A 12,149-nucleotide genomic window follows, 5' to 3' on the forward strand; every position below is an offset into this window, starting at 1 on the left:
ACTCTTTGAAAAAAGAAAAGACGAGTCCTTAATTTCTCTTTAAGAGAAAAAGAGCTCAACAATGGACACTTTTGTGTTCATGAGCATCAAATTAATCCCTACGACCATATCAGCATCCAAACTGCCAGAAAAAATTATAATTTTGTGACCAGCACACACACAAAAAAGGCACAAAAAAAAAAGAGGTTCTCAGCCTTTGTAGGTTCTATTTTCTACAAAAATAGACATTTTAGGAAATATAATCTTACTACATTTTGATTACTTTTACATTTCTTTTGACCTAACTTGCCACCTTATCATATTGATATAAAAAAAAATATATATACAAAGAGAAAGAAAATTCCATTATGTAAGGGTTTCCTAAACTGGGGTTAGTGAAGGAACGACCCTTGTAGTTTTGTACATTTATGAAAAGTTTATAATTATTATTGATTAAATCTAATATTATTAAATCTTAAAAACATTAAATTAAAATAAATAAATCATTTTAAAATAAAAGGTGGCCACTTAATTTTCTGTGCAATTATAGTCGCATAACTGGTGGCCGATCTGTGTGTGCAATTTCACAAAACTAGAAGATTTTCCAAACATTTATAAGCAATATTTTTTTTTTTTACTTTTTTTTTTAGATAGGAACGATTAGGGAAACTCAAATTACTCAAATTATGACTTACTGCTATTATGTGAATATTATGTAATTATTATAATCAATAGAAAAGTAACCTGTAGTCTGATTAAGTATTTTAAAACATAATATAATTTAATTATATAGAAAGCATAATTAGTCAATATAATACTATACATACATCTGTGACACATTAACATGGCACATTAACTGAAGTAAATCAAAACTGAATGTTTTATAAAAGAAATGAAAAATGTATATGGCAGAAGTACAAAAAAGGATGCACATATTGTCAGAAGTAGCTGTACTGTATAATTGCACAACAAGAATAATCCAAGGAAAGTGTGATCTCTTTAATCCATAAAACTCAGACTAGCATAGCAGAGAATAGCAGGGAACACAACCACTAAATTTAGATGACACGGAACCATGAGCAAACAAAACAGGAAGTATATACACAGGTTGAACGAGGGAACTAAACAAGAACATCTGAACCGAATGATTATTAATGTGTAGCCAACTAGCCATAGAAACTAACAAGACCGACGGACCAGAGCGGCATCCACGGCCCGGAAGCCCAAGGCGGAGCTGCTGGCTCACGGAACAGAGCCGGAGACAGGGACTCGGCAGACCAGAGGAAGGTACAAGCCTGGTGCAGCCAAGGGGTGGACAGGAGAGGCGCAGCCGGAGACCAGAGAGTGATTGGCGGAAGCTGAGAGAAGATTGACCTATGCTGATCTGAAGGGACGAGGGGAACTGGCCATAACCAGTGGAGGAGATGGGACCAGGAAGTCAGACGGGAACGTCAGAGGAAGCAGATTGGTGGACAGGACCAGCAAAGATTGGAGGATAGGGACTTGTGTGAGAACTGGATCCGTGGACCACAGATCTGTCCTGGCTCTGAGATGGACTGAGCAGCGCGTGTCCATAATTTTTATTTATTTATTAATTTTGATATGTATGTATATATATATATATATATATATATAAAGGGACCAAAGCGTAGCCTATTTGTTGAACGTTCAAACCATCTTATAATCAACATGAAACACTGACTCATCCAGTTGCCCAAATATCGAGTAGACTTTGTTTTGTTAGAGCTGGTCTATCATTCATCTGAGTGGCTGTTGAATGATGTTCATTTGAATGACCTCTACCGGACATTACACAGCCATAAATCATGTCAACACATAACAATCATTTATGCTCACTTTCTCAACCAAGCTGACCAGCTCTCTGCATCATTAAGCGGATCAAAAACAGTCTATTTTTGGACTCGGGCGTGGAAAACCAACTGTTAGCCTGTTCCTATTATCTAGAACAAAGACAACAAATTTGACTTCACTGCAACGATCTGAGAAATCATTCGGGGTGAAAAACAGCCGCCAGCGACTCCAATCACAGAAATCAAACCCCGATAATGAGGCGAGAGTCTCAATATCAGAGGCAACCACAGGAACAGTTAAATATTTGCTGCGATACACCATCTGGAGAAAGATAGAGACAGATGATTCAGAAATATAAGAACAAATCGAAACAAGCGATTAACTTGTACCACAAACAAACTGCTGGGAGCTTTTAATTCCACTCAGCATGCCTAATGGATTCAAACCTCAATAGAGGAAACTTGGTTAAACTAAAATGAGATAATATCGAGGAAAATTTCAAATGCTTTCCAGATTGATGTAGATTGTCAAAAACCTTTTATTGCACCATGCTTTTTTTTCTAACCATTTTACCAAAAGCTGCATCACACTGATGTGAACAGTAATTGTAATAAAAGCAAATGGAAATCACATTTCCCACAGTGAAGCGATGGAGAGTCCCATGCTAATGGACGGTGTGCAGCTTGTCTTGCACTGTTCTATCTGAAAACAGTAATGAGGCGTTTTGCTGATGATGGGTAGGTGGCAGAAACACAATGATTGGGCTCTGCTGACCGACTGCAGATGGGAAAAGGCCAAAACCCACACAAACAGATTGGGAGGCTGTGCTGGTTGGCAAGCAGACGGATTAAAACTACGCTGGTTCTAAAGTGTGAGTCAACTGGAGATGGATCAATTTCGGGTGACCCGCAGAGCAACTTCTGTTGCACAGATTTATCCTCCATTGTGTGAGACAGCGCCTCATTTTGGCTTTGAGAGACTTAATTGGGTTATGATACAAAGCATTGTTTGAAGGAGGCATATGGGGAAGTGTTCACGCAGACACAGACTAATGCAACGCAACCATCTTCTACTGTTTTTTGTCATCTTATTATTAGAGGTATTTCCTAATGAAAACATCACAATTGTTGTTGCTCCTATAGCACCTAAGGTTAGGGATTTGAACAGCATGTACAACTCGCACTGTTTGTGCTACGAACATGAATGATACTTCAAATCATGCGGCTTGTTGGGGAGAGGTGTGCTATTACTGTATAGAGCAATATATATATATATTTCTTCTAAATATATTTCTTTTCACCTGGCAGGCGATAAAACAAGCGGCATATACTTATCCTGAATGGATCCGAGCTGTAACAGTGTAGAAACATGCTAAAACCATGTTGAACACTGCAGCAACTCCCTAGCAACCACATAGAACACCCTAGCAACAGCAAAGAAACATGTTTTAAGCTATTCAGAATCAGAACAATTTAGCAACCGCATAGCAACTACCGTCGGAGTGAGTTTTGAGCAAGCAACACTTACATTTACTTCAGAAAGCTAGCTAATAATACGATCATTTTGCGGCTGAAGTCAGGTCTAACATGACCTGAATTTTTAATAGCAGCCTATAAAAATGGGGAGTACAGGAAATTCTTAGCCTGTCAGTATGATATTCTGGCAGAATCCGAGGACTTGAAGAGAGTGAGAAGCAATTAGAAGGTGGAATATAGCCCAGCACAGGGAGGTGTATTTTAGGAAAGGTTACAGCTGATGGGGGACACGTCTTAAGGACATTAAGGAAGATTGGCCACTTCTTCTTGGTTCACTGATCCAATTGCATATTAATATTTTTGATTTCACTATTATTCCAATATCCTTCAATGAGATTGGATTGTAATATCGGAGTGCCCTCCGCTGGATGGAAAACAGTATCATGACTGCACATTTAGGCTGGATGGCAGTCACCAATCCCATCTGAATCCACCGTGACATTAAGGAATAACTTATAGCTCTATTTCCCAGGGTTTGAAGTTGATCTCATAAAATATGTCAAAATCACACTGAGAGACAAACCTAGTATTAAATTAACTAGATGTTAAAGAGCTTAAAATAAATAGTCACAATGTGACATCTCGCTGTTAAAACATTAAATCAAAGCTTTTACTGTAAATCCGGTACTTTTAAATCACATTTTCCCCCTTCTGCCATCATGAGAATACAATCTCTGACTGCAGTCTCTATAATACATTGAACTAGATGCCGCCTTTGTGCACTGCACACTCAAAACACACAGGTCTATCGGCAATTAACTGCAAACGTATGGTGGCAATTAACCTTATAGATCGTAATTAACACTTTCGCTGGTTTAAGCCACTAATTTTACAGCATTTTAATTAATGTAGATCTCCCTCTGACAGACTGTGCTATTTGCCGTCTCACCCTTTCGTAACGAAAACCGAGCAAAGCTGCAAGGGTCATTTTCTGCAGGCATGACATCTAACTTCATATCTTTGTATTACCAAGACATTGTCTTTCCTCATTGACTGAGCACACAAAACCAAACACTCGGATGCAATGGTCTGTCACACCTGAAATGATTTTTATCTCCTATTCAGATTCTGAGTCTGTCTCCTGCTGGTTTACGATTTCATCTCACATCTATCATCATTAATAGCTGCTGCTTCTTATATGCAAACTGTCCTCTGCAAAATCCATTTCATTATATTTACTGAGTACTCGGCTCATCTCTTCATAACAGACATACAAATAAATATTTAGAACTGTTTGGATGAGGGGGCGACTGATATATAGTCAAGTTTGTATTTGCATGGCCACCTCACTGTAATCGAGAAACACAAACAGTTCAGAAAGAACAAGTAAATATCAGAGTCAGACTGCTGCATATAACGGGTGAGAACAGCACAACAGTTGGGTTCCAGAAGTAAAAATCCCATTCATTTTCTCCACAGAGAAATTGATGTTCAACAATAACATCTAAATCTTTCAAACAAGACCTACTATGAGCTCTGAGGTTGTTAATGGATGATATATGCTTCTGTAGAAACCATAAGTGTGATTTCAGTTGTTTAATTGCAAAATTCCCAATGAAGAACTAAACTGCCAACATAATTCTGAAGACAGCAATTGCTGTTACCATGAAAACGTAAATCGTGGCAGAAGAGATCCAATCTCACGAAGCACCGTGAACGATGTAATCGGGCCTCTCAAGCTACAGTACTTGCGTACAAATGATTATTTTGACATTAAAATAACGCTTTTGTATTTATACATTTATTGTTTTATATTGTACTATTATTTTTCATTCATTTGCATAGTAGATGTAACAAACTACACACGTGTTCAAAAGTTTGCGGTGAGATTTTTTCAATATTTTTGAAAGTCTCTCAGCCCACCAAGGCTGCATTTATTTGATAAAAAAATACAGTAAAAACAGTAATATTGTTGTAAACAGTTGTGCTGCTTAATATTTTTGGATTTATAATATTAAAATTTATATTTCAGGATTCTTCGATGAATAGAAAGTTACATTTTTTTATTAAAATAACTTTATTTGAAATAGAAATTCTGAAAATATAAACAAATATAAACAACTAAAAGTATAGAAAGAGTCTGAATAAAAGTATTAATTTATTAAAAAATAAGTACTCTTTTGTATTTTTTTAGATTTACTAATTTTTATTGTTTTTATTTTTGCTTTAATTAAAAGCTTGTGTTGTAGTCATTCATCTCAGAGTTGGCTGATTTAGGACATGGCTTAGAAATCTTTACTTTTTTTAATAATTTTTTTTATAGCAGAGATGATGAATGGGAAGTTTGGAAACAGTACTTAAGGAACTAAGAAATGTAGGTGTTCACAGATCTAGAGCCAAAGACTCTTTAAAGGAGCCACACACTGCATGTTTCACCTGAGGTCCACTTATAACATTAGTCAAGGTTTTTTGCTACTAAAGTCAAGGTTTAGTCAAAAGAAAAAATACATTACCCTTTTCTGCCCTCCCCCTAGAATTTTACAGGCTCTTTTTGCTACTGTACATTTAACACTTCTATATGTAAACGACCTCTGTTATTATTCGATAGCTTCCATGATATTCCTCTCTCTTTAAACCTCTCATCAACCTTCCTATATGGAATGATGAACCGTTATCCACTGACGTTGGTCACTCTGTGGGTGATAAAAAATACCTTCAGGAGCGTCTGCGTCGCATATCTTGGTGATGGCAGCAGAGTGATTGCCCTGTGATGAGTTTGCTGTAGGCACTGGGGTCTGGGGACAAAAAAAAAGCCCAAAACAATAAGACCAAACTGATCTATGGAATATGACTAACTGCAAACAAGTTAACCATATGCAATTTGCTTTAGTTTTTTTTACATGAGAATAAGACATTAGCAATTGTCTCCTTTTTTTGCCATGCTCACTTGATAACTTACTACATTCTGGGACAAATTCACAAGACAGTTATGTGCACATAATTTCAGTGTAAAATCATATTCACTAATCCCCTGCAATCCAGTTTAATAGCCTTGCAGTGTTTAAATTAAGTCATTATCAATCTTTACAATGCCTCCTTTCTATTTAAATTAGACTTATTACACTGCACCTTATTAAAACAACTCTATTCTATATTCCTGGCACAATGATATGTGAATGGCACTATTAGCGCTAAAGGGAAAGCAAGCAGTAAAAGCTATTTCATTAAAAAAACTGAAAAAAAAAGATGCTTGCATTGATGGCAGTAGTAATTCATCAGATGATGGAGAAGAGCAATTTAACCTGCCACATACGTAAATGTGTAGTGTTGTCGAGCACACTTTCGTCATTTTAAAGAGACCATTTATAATCAAATCCAATTGGAATAATTAATTAAGTAAACTGGTGCTAAAACAACACAGACTAAAGTACAAACAACACTTATATTTCTAGAACCCTCTCTTACAAGAATACTGAAAACAAAGCAAAGCAAACAAAGTTCTGACTGACTCATTCTGCAGAATTTCGTTCAACACATACTAATTATAAGAGGAAGACTGACTCATGAGCTTTATGGGTTATTACATTATGGGAATGTGTTCAGAAATACAAATACAGTTTTAAATTAGACATTCCATGTGCTTAGAGATACTATATTGCTGTTTATGAGTATGAGTAAACCTCACTTGTTTAAAAGTAAATGCATGAACTATATGGGTTAGTGTAATAATGAGTAAAATAATAAATTTGATAAATAAATTATGCTTGCAAAAATCTGATTCATACTGTCTCCAGATTCATAAATCTCCACGCGTTTCACCATTTATCATCACTTAAATAATACATATTAAAAAAATAATAAACATTTGATCTTTTACAATTATTTTAATTAATTAATACATCATTAACATGAATTAAAAGAATACCTTTATCAATCTACTAAAAATCATTGTTATACGAGTTTCTTTTCATTGCACTTCAGTAAATCACTCTTCCTACCATTTCAATTTAAAATCTACTTCTGCATCCTGTTTGCTCCCTCAGTTCCAATTAAGAAATTCAATTGGAATTTAAAAAGCATTCTCAATTCAATTGAGAATGGCGCAAAACCCTGCAAAGCACATGTATTTCTCGGTTATTCGTTTATGCATGTTTCAGTCTTTACATCTGATGCTGCAGAGGTGCGAAGGACAGATGTAATTGGTCAGATTTCGACACATGCTGTGATGTTTGCTGAGTAGAATGGGAGGTTTGATCTTGCCGCGAGCTGTTCTTCCTATTCTCAGTCCTCCGCAGACGATTTGCTCCATCAGCCTTCCGACAGCTTGTCAAATTATTCTTTATTTGAGCTTGTATTTACGTGAAGGCAACATAACTTTTGGAAGTAATAAAATGGGATAACATGCGCCACTGGATAGATGCAGAATGACTGCTAGCCTTCCAGGAAGTGAATAGAAATCAGATTTGATCGATGAAGAGTTTGTCAGTTTCAGCCTTAGATGCCCATGGGCCATTCACAGTCTGTTCAATGACCACATGTAGGTCTGAAGGTCTCTTCCTGTCTAAATGTGGGTGGTTCTTGGCCAGAATAAGCTGCAACTTGGATCAGATTTCATGCTAAAAGTTGCTAGGCTACATATGACTAGAATGTATAGATTCGCAGAAAAGAACACGAGGGCAAGCGTTCTCACTTGAGCAGGTCAAAGATATCAGACAGTTTTTAACATCACATAAATGTACGGACCTTTGAAGAAGTAAAATTAAATAAATAACAGATGCAGGAAGGCATTTAATGGGTTTTGAAGAGAATCGGGAGAGAAGGATTTGAAATGCTTTCAGACACTTGCTTTGTAAAGGGTTGATCATTACACACTTATGTCACCGGCGTGGGCCCTTTTTGCTCAGAATACGACAGCTGTAATCTGCATGCAGCGCAGCACAGGGGATTGACTATTACACAAACAAACCCACATCTCACCTGCAGCAGGTATTTCTGACTGCCGTACATGACGTATTGCGGGGCCAGACTGTAGATCATGTAGCTGGTGTGGAGGACGATGAGGAGGAGGATCATGCAGAGGAAGAGGAGGGCCTGCGGTCGGGTTCTCTGAGGCCTGATCTTATACAGCTGCACAGAAAGAAACATCCTTATATTACTGATATGACTGAGTGCTATGAATCTAGATCGCAAGATCTCTAACATCCACCAGCTCTGTGATGTCGTCATGGAGGAGTGGAAGAGGACTCCAGTGGCAACCTGTGAAGCTCTGGTGAACGCCATGCCCCAGAGGGTTAAGGCAGTGCTGGAAAATAATGGTGGCCACACAAAATATTGACACTTTGGGCCCAATTTGGACATTTTCACTTAGGAGTGTACTCACATTTGTTGCCAGCGGTTTAGACATTAATGGCTGTGTGTTGAGTTATTTTGAGGGGACAGCAAATTTACACTGTTATACAAGCTGAACACTTACTACTTTACATTGTAGCAAAGTGTCATTTCTTCAGTGTTGTCCCATGAAAAGATATAATAAAATATTTACAAAAATGTGAGGGGTGTACTCACTTTTGTGATATATATATATATACACACACACACAAACATAAATCAGGCCTAACATACAATAGTTATTGTTGTTATATTATATGAATCGATAACAAAAACCTGCCTTACTCACATACCTCTAAACTACCTTTGGCCTATACAAACTAAAAGGCACTAAAACTCCTAAAACTCTATACAATAACCCTAATAAAGCAGGTAAATGAGGATGAAAAAGAAACGACGTTGTGTCTCACCCGTATCCAGAAGAACCAGATCCCCATGTTACGGATCCCGGCCATGGAGGTGAAGACAAAGTACATGGTGATGGTGGTGATGAGAACATAGTCCAGTGGGAAAACCTGAAGAAGGAAGAGAAACATCAACGGCAACTTTACAACTCCACACACACAACAAACACTTAGTGTCAGGCTTCAGTATCAACTAAAAAACACTATTAACTTGACAATGAAGATGGCCGGAAGTGTTGTCCGCTTTCAGTGCCTTTTCCTTGTGTGCCAGAATGGTTTTTAGAGTAAGTGATGCATGTTTCACAAACATCACAATGCTTGAGGCACAAAGGATATATATACACACTCACATTCTCAGTGGTGGCCTAAAATACTGCCACTCCTGTGCGAGAGACGGATCGCTTCACAACTCTGAGGTGATCTTTCAGCAATTCCGACTATTTTCAATGCATTTCATCTCAAAAGAGCCACAGGAAGTACATGGCAGAACTGTTTGAAAGTCAAGCTAAAAATGGTCCTCTTTTTCCTGGAAGAGCTGCTGGCTCGTACAAATGACAATGCCTCTTCTGTTGGCAGCTTGTCCTCCATAACTCCACTGGAGCTGAAATGCTTTTTTTTTTTAAATGAGCAAAACACGCACTGACCTTACCTTTTGCCCTCATATCGAGGATGGAATATGGTCGGTGACATCACAAAGCACAAATTAGAAATGTTTCTGGAAGCATGAGCAATAATTATCTGGCCTGCATGTCTTATCTCTTTGCAAATTACTTTTCTTTTTCCCTTTTCACAAGGCCTAATTGCTGAAATCAATGGTCTGGATTCCTGAACAATTTGGTTTAATCAAGCCATCTTAAGTAGCGAATGAAACAAGCGATCATATTTTATTCAAGCACATGGAAACTGATCATTGCACTACTTGAAGAAGATTGAAGGATTTGGAATCTCATCCAAAAGCACTAAATGATGAAAAGCATACTTATTTCCAATTCATAATAGCACTTAATTCAGAGGTCATCTCATCTTTTTTATGAGGCAAGCAGCCACAGACCAAGCGAAAAACTGTTTAGGGTCTTATATTTCATTTTGAGATATGTACATTGTTGTAATTGCAGATTGTGGTATTGTGGCTCAATGGCAACACATTTCCTGGTTTCTGCTTTGACTAGATAAAAACTAGATGAAACCACAACTGTCAAGCATTATGAATATAAATGTTTTTAAAATCTGATCGAGGTGAATGTTTAGTCAGATCCAGTGAAATATATATCAAAACTTGGGGATACGGCCTCGGATTGTAACCTGTCTCACCACACAAAAAAAAAAAAGTGAGCGAAAAAAAAAAGTGAAATATTTTTGCACTTGCTTTGAAATTTCACTGTCCATTCAAATCAATATTACATTCAAATCTAATCAATACTAATTTTAAACTAATCTATCTATCTATCTATCTATCTATCTATCTATCTATCTATCTATCTATCTATCTATCTATGTGTGTGTGTGTGTGTATGTATTAATATGTAATTAATACAATTAATATAATCTATAATATAATATTAATATATGTGAATATAATTAATATATATTATTTTTGATATATTATAAAAAATGCTCAATACATTTTTACACAACAGAAATATGGCCCAATTAGAGGAAGTTAATTGGTAATGTACACAGCTGCCAAAAATGTTCAGACAAATTTGACTGAATTTATGTTTCTCATGATGTTAAAAACCTTTTGATCTGACACTTTTTGCTTAAAGGGATACTTCACCGATTAGCATTAAGCTTTGTATCAGTAGAAACCCGGCAGTATTTTCGAATGGCCGTGCTTCCCTCCCTCATGTCCCCCTGAGACGAGAGATTTCGGTATTGTGTGTCTGGTAAAAAAAAAAAAAAACTCAGATGAGCAAAAATCGTCATTTTGTGTCATCTGAGGCTTTTTTGGCCAGAGGCTCGAGACTACAGCCAGTAGTAGGAGCTCGTTCCGCATGTTTTCAACCCGCCCATTGGGGTGGGATCTCACGATAAAACGGCGTCTTTTCAGTTGAGTCAACTAGTAGCCTAGTTGTATCATTTCTTCCGATACTGCCCTCTGTAACCGGTAGGCGTGGCTTGGGGGTGGCCTCCTAGGGCAGCGAAGCAAGTGCATTCTGGGAGTTGTTGTCTTTCATCCACATGAGCCAAAAATACATTTTCTGGCTTTTCTCAGTCTAGAAGGCACCAACTTCTAAAATAATTTCACATTTCTACTACATAAATGACACAATTTAAATACACATTCATCTTTCCAGCGGTGAAATATCCCTTTAAAAACTTGAAATGCGTTTTGCAAATAAATATAAATAGCGCTGACATGCACTACTGTGCAAATGTTGTTGTTTTCTTTAAAGAAATTAACACTTTTATTCAGCAATGACACATTAAATTGATTGACAGTAAGGACATTTATAAAGTTACAAAAGATTTTGATTTCAAATTAATGCTTTTCTTTTGAACATTGATATAATAATCCTGAAATAAACTTTCATCACGATTTCCACAGAAATAAGCAGCACCACAGTTTTCAACTTTAATAATAAGAAATGTGTCTTGATCACCAAATCAGCACTTGAAAACTGGAGTACTGATGATAAAAATTAAGCTTTGTCATCACAAGAATAACATTACATTTTAAAATTAATTTTATGATATTACTGTTTTTATTGTATTTTTGTTATAATACCATTTCACAATATCACTGTATTTTTGTTCAAATATCATTTCACAATGTTACTGTTTTTACTGGATTTTCTTCAAATAATTGCAGCCCTGGTGGTGAACGTGTTGCACACATTACAAGTAATGTGAGTTACGTAATCAAATTGCTTTTTCAAGTAACTACAAAAGTAACACATTACTTTTAAATTTACAACAAAATATCAGAGTTTCTTTTTCAAATAAGTAACAAAAGTTATTCTGTGTTTCCATTTATTGACAGACAGCTCTCCTGTCCCCATGTTGAGATAAATTGAGAGTAAAGGTGCAGAGGCGTTGTGTGCGCTGTGTAAACATGATGGTTATTATAATTCTAGACTAAATGTTAGCA

The 12,149-nt window shown here is 36.6% G+C and overlaps 1 protein-coding gene across 1 annotated transcript in view; it reads right to left on the reverse strand.

The window, feature by feature from the left end:
• Positions 1-12,149, reverse strand: part of lmbrd1 (LMBR1 domain containing 1) — a 91,223-nt gene that overhangs the window by 21,405 nt on the left and 57,669 nt on the right. Inside the window, exons 12-14 of the mRNA XM_082154489.1 lie at positions 9,065-9,169; positions 8,244-8,393; positions 5,980-6,061 (exon numbers count right to left, since the gene is read on the reverse strand). Of these exons, the coding sequence (XP_082010615.1) occupies positions 5,980-6,061; positions 8,244-8,393; positions 9,065-9,169 (337 nt within the window). The remainder of the gene's footprint in view (positions 1-5,979; positions 6,062-8,243; positions 8,394-9,064; positions 9,170-12,149) is intronic.

Source organism: Leuciscus leuciscus (genome assembly GCF_965113295.1).
Source record: "Leuciscus leuciscus genome assembly, chromosome: 22".
NCBI lineage: Eukaryota > Metazoa > Chordata > Actinopteri > Cypriniformes > Leuciscidae > Leuciscus > Leuciscus leuciscus.